Source organism: Hypomesus transpacificus, chromosome 13, assembly GCF_021917145.1.
Source record: "Hypomesus transpacificus isolate Combined female chromosome 13, fHypTra1, whole genome shotgun sequence".
NCBI classification, from domain to species: Eukaryota; Metazoa; Chordata; class Actinopteri; order Osmeriformes; family Osmeridae; genus Hypomesus; species Hypomesus transpacificus.
Window position 1 is genome coordinate 9,381,887 of NC_061072.1, and position 21,248 is coordinate 9,403,134.

General features: G+C 44.7%; 1 protein-coding gene across 1 annotated transcript in view; it reads left to right on the top strand.

The window, feature by feature from the left end:
• tbkbp1 (TBK1 binding protein 1) overlaps positions 1–10,760 on the top strand; it is a 29,773-nt gene extending 19,013 nt beyond the window's left edge. The window contains 7 exon segments of the mRNA XM_047032456.1: positions 148–295; positions 1,049–1,251; positions 1,463–1,524; positions 5,900–6,015; positions 7,003–7,685; positions 7,687–7,803; positions 8,231–10,760. Coding sequence (XP_046888412.1) covers positions 148–295; positions 1,049–1,251; positions 1,463–1,524; positions 5,900–6,015; positions 7,003–7,685; positions 7,687–7,803; positions 8,231–8,359 — 1,458 coding nt within the window. The 3' untranslated portion in view covers positions 8,360–10,760.
• The last annotated feature ends 10,488 nt before the right edge of the window (positions 10,761–21,248 follow it).

Consider the following 21,248-nt stretch of genomic DNA (forward strand, 5'->3'; position numbering starts at 1 on the left):
CTGTCACTGTACCATATATCTAACTGTTTGTTGTGACCAAACTCACAGGCCCTGTTTGTGTACACACATGTGTTTGTGTGTGTGCGTGTGTGTGCTGGCGTGTGTGTGTGTGTGTGTGCGTGTGTGTCTGGCGTGTGCGTCTCACAGACCAGCCTGGTGGAGAAGCATGTGGAGCGCATCCTGAGTCTGGAATCAGCTCTGAGGCAGCGAGACAGCTCCCTGCAGAAGATCAACACCCAGCTGCATGGCAAGGACATGCAGTACCTGCAGCTGCACGCCAGCCCGGACACACACAGTGAGTCCTCCACCCTGGCCTCCTGCAGAGCCGACCCCTCCTGGAGGTGAACAGACCCTGACAGCCCCTCTGTCACAGTGTCAGAGGGGCTGCGTAGGAGTGGCGTCTGAGAGGACTGCTCGGTGCTTTTGTCCACCGCCTCCTTCCCGTCTTTCCGTTCTCGAATGTCCTGCCCCTTCCCATCTGTCTCCGCTGCAAGCTATGCTAATTGGGCAGTGCCACCCACTCCTGCTCTGAGTGAAGCATGCTGGGACCAACGTCACTTCTGTCACAATACACAGGGGGTCATCTGATCCCTGTCCCTGTCAAAAAAACGAAACATGTAAATGACTTCAATTTGCTGAGTCTTGCAGGTCTCTTCTTTTGATGTGATGTCTGGGACACACTGTGCTATTGTGGTTTCCGTGTTTCTGTGACATACAGTACTGCCCGTGTACAGGAATGACTGTGTGGGCTTGTATGTGCTTGGAAAGTTTCAAAGACGAGTGTGTGGGCAGTGTACTGTGTGTGTGCTTTGTGTGCGTGCGTGTGTGTGTGTGTTTGTGTGTGTGTGTGTGAGGACGCCGGGAATGAGTTGAGATAAAGTTGACTGCTGAACGATCACAATGGCTGCTGGCTCAAGGACACAGTGTGTATGAGCGAGTCTGAATCACTGTGCCCACTCAAGCTACTGTAAACCTAGGTGCAAATGAACGTGGAGCTCCGGACGGATGTTTTTTCTATACACTCGTGTGTGTGTGTGTGTGTGCCCAGTGCTGGACTGCCCTACCCTGACCCTGCAGGGCTCCCGTAGTTTGGACACTCTCTCCGACCTCAAGCTCCAGCGTCTGGAGGCGGAGCTAGAGGGGGTGAGGCACGAGGCTCAAGGGGCCTGTCAGAGGGAGGAGGAGCTAAAGGCAGAGTGTGAGCGAATGCAAGAGGAGCTAAGACAGTTGCAGAACAACCAGAGAGGAAGGGTCAGTATTGAACACACACACACATGCACGTGCACAAATCATGATCTACACACACTCACAGACACACACTTATCGCAAAGGACACTCAGGTCTCATCTAAAGTTTCGATGGTTTAGTCTAGCACGTGGTCTCGGTTGCCATAGTGTCACATTTTGTCCCATAGTCTCACAGTGCCGGCATAATAATCTCATTTTACGTTCCACTTCAACAGGAAATGAGGTCGTCGTGTGAGCAGTGTGATGTTGAATGGATAAAGAAGGTGGGAGATGAGCAGTAAGTGACTACATCTACCATCTCCCTGATTAGACCACCTATCAAACCAACCGATTGGTGACATCAGAGAAAGTAAAGACAGAGAGTGAGTGAGTGAGTGAGTGAGTGAGTGAGAGGAAGAGAGAGAGAGAGTGAAGAGAGAAAGAAAAGATAGAGGAGAGCTGGTGGTCCATTTCCGACGTCTGCAGTGGTGTCGATTTGCTGAGGTTAACCTCTGGTGTCCTCATTAGAACCTAAATGAGCTCTTTCCAGAACTGTCTTAGCTCTTAGCTATGCACCACATAATGGCCCCAGTATTGCTGTTGCATTCATTATCTGTGTTGTCCCCAAATGCTTTTGCCCAAAATGAAATAGCACAAGAAATAACCAGAACCCTAACCGGCCAGTAGGGGGCAATGTTGACACATCATTTCCTTACCTGAATACTGGAAGTCATACTACATTTTCCCTACGAAGGTATCCTTTCTTTATGAGATCTTTTTAGTTGAATGTCCGCCCCCCCCCCCCCCCCCCAACCTATCAGTCTCCCCTATCCATGTACACACCACAGAACACCACAAATCCAGATTAATAATCAACCACATTTTGTAAAATGTAAAACACCCACATAGTTTCAGGAGGAACTAAGCGAAACTCATCTGGCGAGGCAGACACACAGCGAGGTGTGAAGCGTAGTGGAGGCCGACCATATTTTCCAGATCTCAGTGTCCTCTTGGTTTTACTCCCCTGTACCCACCCACCCCCCCCCCACACTCCCAACCCCCACACATCTTCCAGACACTTCTTGTAAGTGCTCTCATTTAGTGTAAATGGGCTGTGATTTATATGCTAGGTTGAAATGCAATCTATTTCAGAGAGCACCTCCCTAGTCATGAGACTGAACTTTTGTTACACATTGGGGGGAAATTTTCATTTATTGTATGAGGTGTACTAGTAAACATGATTTTAAATTGAAGTCCAGAGAGTACCAAAGTGAAAAATGTCAAAGGAAATGTCAAAAAACTAACTTGCACAGAAGAAAATAATGACTTATTTACAGAGAAAAATGTTCTCTGTAAAAAAAAGAAAGAAGGTAAAGAGATTGGTGTCCTATTTAACTAGTCATCATTAACATAATTGTTGTGCAATTATTTTTCTACTGAGCAAGTAAGATCCAGTGCAGTTTTCTATTTGATTTACAGAAAAACTAAGATTAAATATAGGGGACATGTGGAGAGAGCGAACCACAGAACCAGTTCCTATCAAACTGTTGACTTGTCACAGAACCGTGTGAACAAGGAACCAGCTCCCCCCCCCCCCCCCCCCCCTCTGCTTCCTCTCTCTGTATTTCTCTCTTTAAGAACATATTCTTAAAGAGAATTCTCACCCTCTTTTTGGGGTAGTTTGACAGTTTGACATGTTTCTGGAACAGTGAAGAAGTGTGGAGTTGTGTGGGTTGACAGTGCGAGGACACGGGAACCTGAGGATGTGAGACTTCCCCGCTAGCATCTGATGACCGTTTAAAGGCTGCAGCACAGCCAAGACAGTCAACCCTTCCTCTAGCTAAAATAGACCTTTCCCCTCCAGACTCTGCATATGGCTAAAAAACATCACAGCCTTTCTTTATATAATACACATACATACTGTACGTGTAGTATTGTCTAAATTAGAACCTGCTTGTGTCCTGCAAATTGGCTCAAATAATTGGTCCAAGCTGTGGAAGAGATAATTCAGTGTACACAGCTGAGAGCATAACTGCCAGTGGTTAGCAGCTCACAAGCTGGTATCCTAGTGGTCCATTCTCTCTAATGGCCTATCAGAGGTCGGATGCAGCTTCTACGACCCACACACACCTCACCTCCCACATACTCAAGTATACAGATCCTCTCTAATGAATCCCCCCTCCATACACACTCATCGTCTTTCTACCTCCCACACAACACAGACATGCATGCACACGTGTGCGCTCGCACACACACACACACACACACACGCTGATCAAGGACTACAGCATTTTTAGTTTCTTTTCCACACACAATCACAGTTGTCGACACACCACCCATAGCACAAAGTGTTGGTTTCCAATACGTGCTCTTCAAAGTCCTGTCAAAAGGCATGAGCAAAGTTGAGATGTGAGAATATATGTGTGGTGGCTGCATTTAGAGCCCTTGCCACTGAAGAGCAGACACAACAGGTGGACCATGAGTAGGGAGCGGAGATTTGAACCAATTCGATTAGAAGATAAACGACACAGGCAATGATTATGGCTCGGCTAGCATCGCTCCTTGTTAATGGCTTCTACTGTGCTTCTGTAAGTAGTGATATATGCTCTGTTATGCTAATATTGTGTTATATAGTGTTTCTGGAGGTTGATGAAGTGGTTTAGGTTGCCCACTCTGAGTGTGTGACTCATCACAGAGTGGGGGATGACTCAGTGGACCTCAAGGGGCTCACTTGTAGAACTTATGAGCTATCAACTCTGTCTTTCACACGTATGTTTTTTTTTAAACTGAATTTCTTCTCTCCCTCAAAAATGCAGCTTCACTATTTTTGATAAATATCTAGTTGTTTAGAAAATCATGAGTTGGATAATTGTATTTGATTATTTTGCAGAATAGCACTGGTAAGAATTTGCCCTCATGGTTGCTTGGGTAAAATACTTGTTTTCTCAGTCCTAGTAGTGGTCCTTTGTCAATGACTTTCATGGAAAATCATCTATAATTACAAATTGGTTCAGTTTACTTTGAGTTATGTGGGTCTTTTTTGTTACAGCAAACTAGGTAGCCAAAATAATGTTCATTTTCAGTATGTCACCACTTTTTTGTCTGCCTTTCTCCTCCTCACAAACCTCCAGATTTATTTAACCCTTGTGCTGCCTTCAGGTCATTGTGAACCTTCGGGTCATTGTGACCCATCGCAAATTGTCGCAACACAACGGTTGGTCCATAGATATGTATATGGGTGGGTCACTATGACTGAAGGGTCACAATGACCCAAAAGTTTAATGGTTTTGTGACTCACTGTATAGAGAACACCCCATTTTTGTCATTGGGCTGCACCGTACAATACCGGGCAACTTTTAGCTTAACTAACAAACAATCTTCTGTATCTCACGCGTCTGCTATGTACAGCAGAAGTTGACAGGAAAACTTAGACGTTTTTTATCTGCCACCATCACAGTATGAGATGAGTCAACTTCTAGTCAGAGAGCTCGCATGCAGTAGACTGGGTCCTCTTCAATAAGGCCTGCTTTAGCAAATATGAGATCAACACTGAACCCATCTACCACAATAATCTACTGACCCACTCGTTAATAGGGACTACAGTATTTGATTGTTACTCTATGAAAGCTTATGTCCCGGACCTACAGATAAACTTTCATCTCAGCAATATTTTTCTAAATTCTGATGATTTATTGTGAATAATTTGTACTCCAACAGCTGATCTAATCATTTTCTGGGAAAACATCCCGATGAGCGAGAGTCATATGAATAGTCTTATCAGCCACCATCAGCTTCATGGAATGAACTGAGTCAATTTCAAGTCAAGGCAGAATAGTTTAGTGAAATTGGTTTGAAAGTTCAGATAAGCTGTTTTTTATCAGATCGAACTCGTGACCTACCACCACAGTCAGCGGCCTGTACGTCTGCCTCACTCACTTCTCACTGTCTCTCACTTCTCTCATCTCTATCACCAGTTTGTCAGCTCGTGGATCAGAGTACTTCTGTTTTGCAGTCTGTTTTTTCCTCAGTGGCAAAAACCATCACATATAGTCAATTAAACAGTTATTTATCACATTCTGTTTATACTAATAATACATGGCAAAACACATTTCAGTCAGCGTGTGTGTACTGTTTTTCTGTACGAGCCTCTGTCAACCGTTCCCTCAGAGACAGACTACTGGTTGCGTGAAACCATGAAGTCATGAATTTCGAAAATTCAAAAATCTGTACAAAATCCTCTCACCATCATTTGAGCTCAATTGTTTTGGTTGCTTTTGCCATTTTGAATTGTTATGTCCAGCTAACGTGGCATTGATGAGAAAACACACCCAAAGGGATACCTCAAGTTTTGACTGGGCATAAGATTGTAGATATGCCGTACTGGGGAAAAGCAGATGTTTTCGAGTTAGATGTTTTCTATGCGTGTTTGCGATGGATTTGATGTTGTGATGCTGATGGGGGGTCAGATGGCTAAGCGGTTAGGGAATCGGGCTACCAATCAGAAGGTTGCCGGTTCGATTCCCGGCCATGAGAAATTATGTTGTGTCCCTGGGCAAGGCACTTCACGCTACTTGCCTCGGGGGAATGTCCCTGTACTTACTGTAAGTCGCTCTGAATAAGAGCGTCTGCTAAGTGACTAAATGTAAATGATGCGGCGCTTGTCTTCTGTCCAGGGTGAACTTGGCTCTGGCCTACACGGAGCTCACAGAGGAGTTGGGACGTCTCCAAGCTCTGAGCTCCCTGCAGAAGGACATCCTTAGGAAGGCCTCTCAGGAGCAGGCTAGCCCAGGTGAGCATCGCCTGGGTGAAATACACACAGACTCTTACCCCATCCTCTTTGGTATTATAACAAAAAAATCTAGTTTAACACTGTCTACAGTCACTTTGGCATAGTTACATTGAAGAATCATGTGATGACTCACGTGTTTCGTACACTCTACGTACCAAAGTGTCAATCAAATTCAGTTAATTCAACTCGTACTGAAACTTGACTGAAGGCCACGCTATACACATTAAGTTCTCTATACGTATTTGTTGTAGTTATATCATCATCCACAACTTGCAAAGGGCTTCTTTCTTCTCTTTCTGTGCAAAGTCAAGTTCAGATTTCTCTCTGAGCCATCTGAACCACAAGGCAACTGCTGACATGCCCCATGCATGTTCTAAAGTTGTACGTGTAATTTCCCTTTAGGGGCAAATAGATGAATGTATACCGTAAATCCTCAAATATATGTTTCGTCTTTACTTAGAGAGCGTCTGTTGAGACTTTGCGAGCATAAACCAGCCCCTCCCTTTACAACTTCTGCTTTTGAAACCACAGCACCGTAAATACTGTTTCCACTTTGATATCAGAAAACAAACCTGGTGCTCAAGTCGAGCAAAAAAGAAAAAAGTAAGTGATTCATCGACATGCAGGCATAATGTGTTTTTCTTTCTTTTTTTTTCTACAAGCGGAATAAATATCCCCTCAAAACAGGAAGGACTAGATGTACTGTACAACTGATCTGCATTGTTGTGGGTACAGAATGTAGCCTCTACATCTTTTCTGAAGATGGAAGACAATTACTCTTCTGTGTTTTTCTTTCTCCTCCACATCTTCACGATCTCGTGATCGGACAAACACTTACATTATAAATGTAAATCAGCAAAGGAACATCTAAAGTTATGAAATCAAATTTCATGAATATGATCCCTTTCATCATAACGAGTGTGTGTTTCATGAAGTATTGTGAAGGTTTTCTTGTAACCAGCTGTTTGATCCTGTGTCCCTCCTCAGTCCAGAGGCATTCTCCCACCCCTCACCAGCGCCACTCCCCAGTGTCCCAGCGCCACTCCCCCATCCCCCAACGCCACTCTCCGATTCCACCCCTGCACCACTCGCCCCTCTCCCAGAGGCGCTCCCCGGTCCTGCAGCGCCTCTCCCCGGATATGCACCGCCGCTCTCCCCTGCTGGACGTCAACGACGGCCCCGCCTCCTACTCCAGCCGCCCCCCCAGCCATCACCTGAGGGCCAGCTTCCAGGGTCGCCGTAGTTACTCTGAGGTGGCCGACCCCTCTGCCTACCAGCGGCCCCCCCGCTTCTCCCTGGACCCCGTGTCCACCCTGCCCAAGCCCCGGCCCTACGGGGACGGGGGGTACTCCGAGCAGCAGCAGCAGCAGCACGGACTGTCCCAGCACGGGGGGCCTCTTCACGGAGGAGCCCAGCTCAGAGGCTCCCCGTCTGGGCTGCAGGGCCCGGGCGGAGAGGGGGGCATGGGCGAGAACTCCCGGCATTCCAGGGAGCTTCCCTTCCCCCTGTCCGAGGTGTCCCACCTTCACTTCGAGTCGCCTCCATCCGCCACGTCCGCCTCGCATCCGACCCAGTCGTCTGAGGACGAGGAGGAGTGGGCTTGCCCGCATCCCATCAGTCCTCCGCGGACGCTGGGGGTGCCTAACGTGGCCGTGCCCAACGCCATGAGGGGGGGGGGGGCCAGCGTCCTGCTCGGCCTTCCCCATCCCGCAGCGGCCCAACACCCTCAGCTGCCACCCACCGGGCTACCTGCCGGCTGAACACGCCCAGTCCTGGCCCTCCATCAATGTGAGTCCACACCAGTCTGTCCACTCTCACACCCAGCAGAAACCTTGCACTAGATTTATGTTAACCCCCCAAAAATGTATATAATTCATTTATTTATTTATTTCCAACACAATGTACTTAAACATCATGTTATATTATCTCTTGAACATCATGTTATATTATAAGTTTATATCTAGATTGGTCTCATCTATTTACAATGCCCTGTAGACTGCCTACTCTGCCTGTTAATTTGACTGAACTGTGTGTGTGTGTGTGTGTCTGCTGTGTGTGTTTCTGCTGTCTGTCCGTGTGTGTGTGTGTTTCTGCTGTCTGTACGTGTGTGTGTGTGTTTCTGCTGTCTGTCCGTGTGTGTGTGTTTCTGCTGTCTGTACGTGTGTGTGTGTGTGTCTGCTGTCTGTGTGTGTGTGTGTGTGTGTTTTGACCCAAGCTGTGGATGGAGACGGAGGAGAGTGACATGAGGAGCTGCCCGCTCTGTCAGCTGATCTTTCCCGTGGGTTACCCTGACGACGCTCTCATCAAGCACATCGACTCCCACCTGGAGAACAGCAAGATCTGACTACCACGGCAACACGGCACCACGGCAACACCCTCTCTCGGCCGGTACTATCTTTAATGAACATGTTTAATTGTGTCAGATTTCATTCTATTTCTTGGATGGGTGCCTTGTTTGTTTCTGAAGTTGTGGTCTACAGTGGTCTGTTAATGAGTGGACTGTGAGGAAGGCTTTGAGGTTTCAGTTAGAGGAAAGATCAGGGAGATTTTAGGCACCTTACTTCTATTTTGATATATCACTCTTAACCATTAATGTTAGCTTTAAAGCAGCCTGTTTTCAAATTTGTCTTTTTAACCCATGTACAGTATTTGGGGCATGTGCAATACACACTGAACCGCATTGCTTATTGATTAATTGGATTGACCCCGAATTGATGAATCCATCCCTTTTCCCTTCCAAAGTGCTTGGGGGGCTTCCTACAGTTAGGACACAGTGGTTTCAGAGGATTTCTCTGTTGTGATTGTAATGGACCAAGCTGATTGGCTGATGAATCTGAATGTCCTGCAGGGCGGGGCATCCATGTTGGACTGACCTGACAGTTAGAGGAAGGAGTTTATATCCACCACCTCCATGCTTGCGGTTTGGAAATGTATAAGTATCTTAGCACTTTAGGTTAAGTCAGGCCTATAAGTATACCTTATCCTTTCCCCATATATTTTCCATGTATAATTTAATATTTCTATTGTATTTCTGTATGAAATGAGGCAAAGATATATTTTTTGAATTTTTGCAAAAAATATAATGTCTTAAGTTAATAATATTTCACTTTCACAAGCTTGCACACTGCTTTACATGAAGTGATTGCAGGATTGGACAGGAAAACAGGGGGTGTTTGTGTGAGATAGTGTTTTGACAGAATAAACACCTTGGTAATAATGAAACTGGGAGTCTCATAGTCTTCCTCATGATCTGTCCTGCCTTCACATTCACTACTTGAGACAAAAGCCCTCTAGCATTTTCTATGACAACTCACCTCTATCCAAAAGAATAAAAACAGGTCCTTGTTTAAAGAACACACTGTATACTGTATATGTGATTAGTATTTTGGGCTGACACTGAATTTCACATCGATATACATAACTTTCACATAATTAATGCATGGATCACATAGTGATTCTTGCAACACATTCAGATTTCATGTATTTAAATGATCCCCAGTGTCCTATGGTGCATTTATGTGGTAGTCAATAAATGAAGAGATTTCAGAGCAATTAGACTATAAATGATATCATGAACACTATTCTGGGCTGACCATTTCCACATGACAATCCTGTGGGCTTTAAAATGACCAGAATTCTAGATTGTATGTCTGTTTGTTCCAAGGAAATTTTGTGTAAAAGTAGTGTGCAGACTTTCATTTTCAAGCTTGTTACTCTAATACCAATGTGTACTCAAGAATGTAAATTTGATCTGTTTTCGATATTGTATATTATCCAATTCCAAAGGAAAACAAAATGTTTATTATATATACATGATCAGTATTAACCTGCATTTCCCTTTCTTTCCAACCTATTGATATTAAGTGGTACAATATATCCATATTGGTTGATCTTGATTTAAACACTAAGATCCTACAATAAGATGTTATTAGGCGTTAAAGACTTTCTGGACTATTTTGTAACGTACCAAAGAAGGAAAGTACTGTAGCACCAGAAGGTAAATGATTCGAGCACTTGCATTATTATTACAGTACAAACACGTTTCAGTAATGGTTTACTACATGCACCTACCCTGACTCCTACATGCTGTGATAACGACTATAGAAATGACATGTGCTATAAGAGTTCACTAATGTTGGTCTGTGCATCTTTTGATAACTTTTCACGGAGGAGCAGTCACAACCTGTTCATGACCAAAGACTAATAGGTTCGACATGAAACACGTCTCTCGTGATAATGAGTACACACCGATTCAGCATTTCATGTTCACATGCATATGAAGACAGAGGCCTGTATTATAGTTTTCGTGCCACTTAGGAAGTGTTGGAGAGGTTATGAACCAGTGTGCGCAGCAGCAGTGTCTAGCTGCCTCTCCACCAGCTCTGTGGTGCACAGACTGATAGAAATATACTATCCAGTAGGCTGTCAGTGTTTTGGCCACATGCAGACTCAGGAGTTATTTGAAGAGTGTTTATTATAGTGTTTGATTTTCTTTGATCTCTTTTTTATACTGTCAGAAACAAATGGCATACTAACACACAGCCTTTGACTACACTGTCTCGTCCATCTCTACTTGTTTCGTGATTTCTCTAACTTGATAACAGCACCATCCTCAGTTCTTACACCAAGTAACTCGGGTATAACAAGTAACTTGTGAATATGGCTCCTCGGTCTACAGAAAAATGTAATTAAATAATAACCGAGGAATTTTGAGACAGCACTTCTAGCTGTCAAGGACACAGTTGTATAGGGGGTGAATTTGTTTGCTTTCTGTAAATATTCAGAAAAATAAAAATTAAACTGGAACTTGCACTGAACTAACTGGTGTTTTTTTTATTTGTGGTCTGTCATTAAAGGAAGTTCTCTCTAGCCAATACTGTACATCTTTTACAGTTTCTCACATACATCATCTCCTTCACCATCCACTCTGTATTGGTTCTAATGTACCACCCTTGAAGCTCAGACAACGACTGAAATACTTTTGCAAAAGCTGAAGCGACAACAGGCACAAGCTGTTGAGCTGTTGGTCTTTGTTTTATCATCCCTGACATCTGTCCACAATCTTTACCAGGTCAACGATAGGTAATCCCCACACTTACTGTATGTGATCGTTCAGTTAAGAAATGTGCCACAGTCCTATTTCTTGCAAATGAGGAACACCATAATAAGCTTCTGAGTAATGTCCAAGCCATGCATACTGTAATCATTCTGGTCTTTACAGTAGAACTTTTCAAATACAAAATGCTGTTCAATGTACAACATGGCAATGAGGCTTTCCACACAGCCAGTGGACAGATTACATTACATATTCTTTTGAGATGAGTGAAAGTTATGTATCACGCATTGTATTGAAGGGCTTGTAAGCCACACACGCAGAAACAGACAATAAAAGGTGTGATTTGAAATGTGAGGTGTGTGTGTGTGATGCTGTGTGTGTATGTTGGAGGAGCAGGATCATCAGTAATCGGTCCCAGTCCCAGTGATGACAACAGACTGTTAGAGCTCATCGTCATGCTCACGGCTCCAGAATCCGAACCCAGCTGAGAGCGCTGAAGACTGCATGCCCCACCAGACAGACATGGGATCAAGATTTCTGCCACGCTAAACAAATACTGACTTAGGTCTGTGCACTTTTTAAGGTTTTAAGCGTTTTTTTTGTTGTTTTTTAAAACTTGATACACTTGTATTTGCCATGTCAATCCTCAATGTAAATTATTTTTGTGAAGGATACTGTAAACTTAATTGTTGACGAAAACCCAATCACATGCAAGCCTTTAGGGAGGAAATGGAAGAAATCGGTTGAAGAATATTAGTCATGGATTCACATGAGTATTTCATTAGTTGTTTACCCTCTACTACACGATGTCATTTCTGCAGAATTTCCCCACTCAGCTCCTGTACCAAAACCTCACTTCCTACAGCATCAGCTCTCTGCCGCTAACCTCGAACCATACCTCAGGAACTTACATACTCAAACAACCCACCCATCCGGTCTTCAGAAAGAAAAAACCCACAAACGCATAGCTAAGCACAGAAGTTGCAACGCATACATGCGATGGTACCACACATACCATCATACAAAAGGTCTTAACTAAAGCAGGTTAGCTTGTGCTCATATGCAACAGATATATACTGTGTATATATATGTAACAGATATGTGTGAATATATATTCCAACATTGCTTTCCAACTCTGAGAGTCAGCCCTGCATTTTGTTGTTTTGTTTGTTATTTTCCCATGATTGATTCATGAAGAGGACAACATTTGACACTGCAATAATTTGCAATCCAAAACGTTTATAATTTTTATACTGTTATATTTTTGTAACAATTAATTTGTTATACAGATATTGAGTTTGTACAATTCTTTGACTCCATAAATCAATATCTCACATAAGAAAATACTGATAGTTGACTTATAATTGTCCTTGATACTTTTTTGCTAGTCTGTATTGGTTAATAATTCAACTAACATAATACTGTATTATTAAAAATATAAAGTTACAAAGCAGTTTACTGGCCTAGGCTTTAGCTCTGAAAGCATATTTTTTTCTGCAGTCATGACAGTAAGTTTAAGTTCACAAATGTATGTACTTTTTGTGCTCAAAAGGGACTGTGGTTAGGTGGGGGGTTGTTTTAAAAACAGTTTCTTTTGAACAAAAAAAGCGTGTCTTGTGGTTCACGAGTTTACTACCGTATACTGTAGTCAGATAAAAGAAGAACTAACACATTGCTTATGTGCCGACTGTCATGAAGTGCATGTGTCCTTCTTATTGTGTATGTTTAACTTATCAAACGACCTGCATTGCATCAATGTTTTATTTATTCATGTGTACATTTTTATCAGACAGTCCTTTTTCAAAGAGGCCTCTTGGGCAACAAGATAAGATAAGATAATCTACACATGTAACACATGGAACTTTACGTTGCTTGTCAATCTAAATCAACAAATATGGCTGAGCGGTTAGGGAGTCGGGCTAGTAATCAGAAGGTTGCTGGATCGATTCCCCGCTGTGCCAAATGACGTTGTGTCCTTGGGCAGGCACTTCACCCTACTTGCCTTGGGGAGAATGTCCCTGTACTTACTGTAAGTCGCTCTGGATAAGAGCGTCTGCTAAATGTACATGTAAATTGAAATAGTACATGACAGTAAATACAGTTTGGCCACATGATGTGTCTGTTTATATACATCATATTAAAGTCAATGTCTATGATTTCTATCATACAGTCATATCTGAGGCATAAAAAAGAACAGGGGCCATGCAGAAGCTGAGCTGTTCAGTTGTCCTTCAGCCTACACATCACACCGGAGCCGACGACAACAGTCATTCTGCCGTCAGCTGCAGAAGAACCTCTACACGGCACATGACGGCTGGGACCGGTTCTGCAGAGAAGAGTTCCATGAAAACCATGGAAACAAGGGTCCATCGGGAAACACAGTTTACTATGACATGTTGGCATCATAATACATAGAATCGTTTTTTCTATTAGTAACTTATTATCTTCTTGTCAGTTAGTTAGGGTATTGATTATGTCCAATGGTTATCTTCCTTTTTTCACACACAGCAAATCAGCAAAGAACCTTCGACTCAGCCCACTAGGTGGCCAACCAGACCATATAAAACATATCAACAATCAGGCCAGCATCCAGTCAAGCTACTGCCACAGCCTATTGACCTGCCCTCTGTGAGTACCAATAGTAGTAACATTGACATGCAGCCTGGACTCATTCAACGAGTTACAGAATGGATTACTATCTTTGTCAGAGAAATAATTCAATACATGGTTAAAGTCCTGGGAGCATGTTAGTATGACGTCAACAAATGGAGTCACACAATTGCGGCTGGAATTATCTTGAGTTTGGGTGTAGTCACGCTATGTATATCTCTTTCTCACCATCTAATTTTACCATACAAATGTTGTCCGCTAATGTTAAAGTATTTGTACGACAAAATGTACATGATGGACTTCAGGACTATCAGTACAACCTATTGAAGGTTTTTGGCCACACCAGAACATGGTCATTGCATGTTACTGGTAACCTTCCCCAGTTGAAAGGTCAAATCCCTGGATGCTGTGGCAGAGCAGAGCAACACTCAGGCCATTCATAAATGATGATATAAAAAAGTACACAACCACACTCACACACACACACACAACCAAACCCCACACACCTACATCCCCACACACCTACACCCACACCCCCACACCCCCCCACACACCCACACACAACCACATCCACATCCACATCCACACACACTCTCTTGCGCTCACACAAAGGCACGCTTGGGTAGAGGTGTGGGGAATGCCGCCGTGAAGCTGTGACCTGCGTTTGAACTCCCGACCTGTGTAACTCACCCCTATTGATGGCGGGCCAGGCTCTCACTCCCTCACACAACTGGGCTTCAGCAGGCACAGTATGGCCCAAGGCCTGTCAGAGTATTGGAGATGGGCGGGGGGGTGTGGGGGGTGGGATGGGAGGGGTCATTTAGGAGAGGGAGCAGGACAGAGACAAGTTGTAGTCCAAATCAGCGGCAGAGCAGAAATTCCAGTTTCACAGTGAGGACAGTTGGGTTTATCGGTTGGGTTTTCTATACGAGTATAGTATAGTGAGTAGGGACTGTGGCCGGCAGGCACACGTGAGTGATGTTCCAGAGTGATGCCAGGGTTCATGATCATTCCCCACCTCACTGCTCACTGAACCAAGCCAGAGGACGTCACTGTCCTTGTCCTATGCCTGAAGAAAACCCAGTGTTACAAATTAAAGACATAGATCCATTTTCCATACTTATAGGTCTGTCTGTGAGTCAATGCATGGATGTGAAAAGAATCATCTGATTCGAATCTGTCTGTCTGTCCGCCTGTTTGAAAATGTCAGCCTGGTCTGTCTCTCTGTGTGTGCGTCAGTGTTGCAGCAGGGTGGGAGCCGGTCCAACTGACCTTCTCAGAACCTCAGAGAGCCAGGGATTCTTCTTAGCTCGGGTGAGTGAGCACAGTTGACAGTGAGGTGAGGCTGCTCTCTCCCCAGAATCATTCATTTCATTTTCATGTACATTTTCTAATTTTGCATTAGGCCCCAGTGCAATGTTTGTCTTTCTGAGGATTTCAACATGAAATATTTCAAAAGACTGGGAATCTCTGTAAAGCTATATCCCACTGCAATGTATTCACAGCATCATTTTATGTTTTTATACAAAACACTGTGCATCTACGAGTCAGTTCCCATGCATAGACTGGTAACACTGGTGCAAAATAATTTATATTGACAATTACAAGGTTTGGTGATGTTCAGCTTTACACTGACAAATTTAAGGACAACTTGAGAGATTCTTCTGATTCCAACCATGCAACCAAACTGAAACATCAGAATGCCCCCACCACAGACTGAGAGGGATGATGACTAGTATTGAAATGAACACTTAACAGGCATTGGTGGCAGTTTTATGAGATAATTCTTTGGATTGCCAAACCCCACTGTAAAAATGTAACTGGTTAAAACAGTGAGCTTTGGGTTGAACCAGCTGATAGTTCACTAGCGTTGTACCCCCGGGGAAAGGAAAGACACACTTGACCTCACTTGTTCTGGTGAGAATATAAACACCATATTTTCAGGGTGTTAACTCATATTAACAGTTGTAACTTTATTGTCAGAAACAGTATGTGAGTAACAACGAGGCCATGTCCGCCGCATCACCGTGACAACGGAGACAGGAGGACACGTCTTTCCTTCGAACACGTCCGCTCTGTGATTGGTGGAGAGACGCTGCTCGGCTTCAGTTCTCATCATTAGCCGGCGCCGCATGGCAAACGGGTGGCGTCGCCCTTTTTGCACTCGGCAGTATCACAGCTCCGATCTGTCACCCTTCGCTCGCCCTAATGTGCGAAAGCAAGACGTGTTGCGCCTATTAGCACTTCCTGGCTAGGCTGGCGCGCTGATCCCTCTTCCTCAGGGAGCTTGGCAATATGGTGCCACGCGGTCACCGCCTGCCAGCTCTGACTCCCGCTGTCACAACACATCATGCATCCCCCAAAACCACAACCACCACCATCAACGTGGCTGCTGCTGCTCAGGCCATGACACAGACAGACCTGCGCCCTGGCAACCCCTCTGGTAGAAAACCAACAACACACAGATACACACACGGTCACATTTTTACACACACACATACACGCATGCACACAAATTCCAAGACACACACACCTACCCACACAAACACACACACACTGACTGACACGCACACCTACCCACACAAAAACACACACGTAACCCCACAGACTTACAGTAAATACCCACACAAATACACATCCACCATACACACACACACAGATGTACACACAGACTTGGAAGGGGAGGCATGAAGATGTCCATTCAGTCACACCTGTAACATATTGACCTCTGGCTTCACCTTCAGAGGCTTTCAATGAAAATAATTGAGGACATTTTGACAGGTTTTATGAAGGTAAAAAAAAATATATATATATATTCATATACATTAGGGCGGTCAAAGTTAACATGTTAACGCAATCTCACTTTAACGTGACAAAAACAAAATGGGGGGCTTTTAGATGGGATGTTCCATTTCAAAAAGTTGCGAGACGGTTCAGTACACAAAACTAAAGCTGTGTGTACTGATTGTCAGGCTGAGTGTAGTTATCACCAAAGTACTTCCAGCCTAAACTATCACATCATGCAAGCAAAGCACACAGCTAGCAGCAGCAGTGTTAGCAGCGTTAGCCTCAGCAGCAGCAGTGTCAGCAGCGTTAGCCTCAGCAGCAGCTGCGTTCGCTCCTGTAATGTAGGCTATGGCAGACAACACTCGCAAAAGCAGCGAGCAGCTGATCGGGTTCAACAAAATAGAAACTGTATTGTTCAATATTAAGGTCAATCTGTGGTTGCTTAAGTATCTGTATGTTTGAGTGAGATTTGAATATTATGGAGCAGGATATTGTAGTAGGCTATGAGACAACATGTCTTAAATGTATTTTATATTCCAGAACAAGTCTAATTTTATGGATGTTTATTTGTGAGTGAATAAAACTCCCCCAAAATTTAAATTGCGCTCCATCTGAACTTGTTATATGGACCTTATCGTCTAGTTAGGCCTATTTGAAATTAAGTACACCCTTTTAATGTTATAAAAAATAAAATAAAAAATGTATTGGGGTAAGATTTTAACAGATTACATTGATTGAATAATTTTGCGATTAATCGCGATTAATCTTATGAAATAATGCGATTAATCGCGATTACATATTTTAATCGCTTGACAGCCCTAACATACATACTTATATATTTATACAGTAGGGCTGCAAAGTTATTGAGAGGTTTCATTACAGTAAAATGTACAACGGTAAAATGACAGTCAATGTTTGAAAAAACACACTGTACTGTGTATGTCAACATCTGAATAGTTATACTACGTTGTATATGACACAATAGAAACAAGAGCATTAGACTCAGAAGATTACTAACACTGATAGAATACTGTAGAAACTACGCACAGCATGGGGCTGCTACCACAGCACGTTGGTGGTCTCTCCCAGGCCTGGAAACACAGAGTCAACCATCTGAGTCACCGGCCTTCCGTTTAACCAGTCATCTGACGATGATCTGTAGGCTCAAACATACAGTCTATATGGGTCTGCTGCAGAGGCTGTGGGCAGGCCAGCTCTCTACCTGTCTGCTGGAGACTATGTAGGTCGAAATACAAGTTTCTTATTTCTGGTGTGTTGGACTTTTATTGATCTACACACAAGCTCCCCTTCAAACTGTCAAACTGAGCAATTATTTCTGAAATTGTAATTTTTCTAAATGTTTGTCTTTTTTGCCTATGTGGTGCACTATCATACCTTAATTATACAATTATCATGTAGCGTAAAGCAGATGTGTGTGGTGACTTGACCCCTAAATAGGCGTAAACCACACCATTTGATGCAGAAAACAACATGATTAGTGAGTAGGCCACTGTGGCTCTTACCTCAGTGGAGACAACCAGCTGAAGTTGTGAGGGGGCTGAGGGGAGTACAGGGTTGTGGTGGAAAAGTTCAAAGCAGAGGAGTTTTGGTGAAACACTGTGACAGCAATGCCAGGACACCGTACTTGTCACAGAACCACGTAACCTATGACCCATATAACCCATGAACTGTCGATCTGTCCCTGTCACACAAACCTGCATGGAATAGTGAACCCCTACGTCAGAAGAAACTGAGCTTTACCGTGACACCACGGCTCCCAGTGGTGACTAATACCAGCGGAAGGTGCCTCGTTAGGCCAGCCATCACCACCACTGCTCCCCAGCACCCTGGCAGTGCCCGCTGGCCAGCCCCTTTGCATGGGGCTGCTTCGTAGCCCATGGGAGACGTACAGGTTCTGACCTGAAATTAAATTAAGATTGCATATGCCAGGGGTGATGCCTGGTCGGGCAGGGATATTAGAGCGCTGGGCTGGGAGGGAGGGAGGGAGGGGAGGGAGGAAGCGAGGGAGGGAGGGAGGGAGGCGTGGGTTGTCTGCTGATCTGTCACAGCTCCACGCCTGGCTGGCCGCGCTCCTATTAACACTGACGAGACAAAGAGGTGACATATCCCTGCCCGCAGGGACCGATCCAGATTCATACGGTAGCGCACATCCACACACGCACACACAGACATGAACACTTACAAACACACACACACACACAGGTCCACACGGACACACACACACAAGTACATTCGCAAATGATTTCACCCACGCAGGTTCACATACACACATGAAACACCAAGTAAGCGCAATGTAAACACAGCCTGATGCAGGGCATCATGCAGTCAAAGATAAACAGATCCCACAAGCATCCACAGTTCACACGGAAAGCCCTTAAATATGCAAAAAACAGGCCAGACAACAATGCTGTAGTCACAGCACAGAAAACAGAGGGGGCGGGGAGACAGGGGGAAGGGAGGGGGATAGAGGGGGAGGCGGCGGAGGAGAGTTGAGGGGTGAGGTGGGGGTTGGGGGGAGGGGGGAGGGTGGCACGGGCCCAGGCACACACATCATGGTTCACAAACAGCTCATCTGATGGATGGGGGGTGGCAGAAAGCGATGCCAAAGCATGACAAGATTGAACTTTGGGACATCTCTGTACTCGACAGCTTCAACAAGCAGAGGGCACCGGGCGGTCACCGGGGGCATGGCTCCGGTCAACAGGGATGGCACACACATCAGAGAGGTGTGGGGGGGGAGGTGTGGGGGGGGGGGGCACATGAGGCGTCACACGGGCACTGTAATGTCAGCCCGTGTCAGGTGCAATCATTGTTGGCTATCATTTTCTGAGCAATTAGAGCGCTTATATTGAGAAAGCTGGCTGACGAACGACGGCTCAGGCTGTCCTCCTCACAGTGATGTGGGCGACACATTCGAAAACACACACACACACACTCACACACACACACACACACACACACACACACACACACGGAAGCACATGTGTAAACGTTCTCATTCACTTACACACACAAACACGCCACCATAACAGCAATAGCAGTTACTACTAGTTACTGTATCGGCTCTCTATTAGAACATCCCGTGTCGCTGCAGATTTTATTTTTCTGTCTCTGAGTTTTCTGTCTGTTGTTTTACTTAATTTTTTTTCTCTCGCATCTAACGATCAAGCCACTTTTCTGAAGGGGGTAGGGGGTGTAATTGTTTGCGATAAGATTATTCGAATTTGTTTAATAACAACAAAAATCCAGACTGTAAAATGATGCTCCTCACCACAATGCTGCTGCCTTGTCTGCATGACAGAGACATGACTTGGAGAGAGCTCCACATTTTTTTGACACATTTAATAGAGGCATGTGGTCCCAGTCCTCTCTCTCACACTCTGGGTGATGACTACCCCCTCCCCCTTCTCCCCTTCTGACAGGAATCTGGCTCCCTGCCTAGCAACCTCTCACCCCACATCCCATAATATGCTCCACTACTTTTACTAACCAGCACAAAAACCACAGTGCCAGTTGTTTTAATCATGTTGACACATGTATCTACTAATCCAACTTTGTGGCATGATACAATGATACAAGTGAAGTTCAACACAAACAAGCAGCTTTTCAAACCAAATTATTACATGTGTTTTGTTCATTGTGTTGACACTTATCTGAAATATTTGATATAAGCTAATGGGCTGAGTGAGAGAAAAGTAAATATACATTTAGTCATTTAGCAGATACTCTTATCCAGAGCGTATATACAAGATCATGTAGAAAGAGATCGTTCCAGAAATACGAGGCTAAAACATACTGTACACGAACGGCAAAAGAATGAGCGAGAGAGAAAAAGAGAGCAGCGCGAGAGAGAGAGCGAGAAGAGAGGGAGGAAGAAAGAAAGAGAGGGAGGGAGAAATGAGGAAACGGAAAGACTAAAGAGGAAAAGAGAGAACAAGATGCTCAAAAGGTCACACACACCAGCGTGGTGAGGCTGCTGCCTCTGGATCTATGTGTATCTGTGTGTGTGTGTGTGTGTGTGTGTGCACCTGCTTCTAAATGTGGGGATGGTGGTGGTTCACAGTTCTGCTGCTATCATAGCTGCCTCTGACTGACTGACTCACCAAGTTAGTCAGATGTCTGACCACGCTGGCTGGAATGATGCTGAAGTCAAGACCCCTACACACACCTACACATACACAACCACACGCCTACACGCACACAACCACACTGCCACATTTAGACCTACCCATAAACACTCACACACACACACACAACCACACCTCCACGCTCACAGGCAACCACACAGACAAACAGACAGCACATACACACACGTGCATGTGCACCCATCGCCAACGCTGTGGACCTTCACATAGTTTTAGCATCTCCCTCCACATGTGTGTCTCCCCACATCACCCCCCAACTCACTGACACGCGTCTATCCAGGGCCTGCTGCCACCCCTGTGCCCTCATCCTGTCTGCTCGAGTTGCCTCCGACCCTGTCAGTACCAGCATGTGCACAGACTGTCTCTGCCCACCCCAGAAAGGCGGTTTGTCACAAAAAGATTCCCCGCAAACATGTTGGTATGCCAAAGACGAGATGACACACGTTCGAGTCTTCAGTGATGGTCATAGGGCCTGAGATAGGACAGTCAGATCTGAAAATTACACTAACGTTGTGGCGGGTGCAGATGCATGCTGGGACACCAGGAGCAGGCTGAGAAACAGGGCTTGAAGAACCAAAGGAAAGACTGATACCTGATGTACTTTTATGGATTAA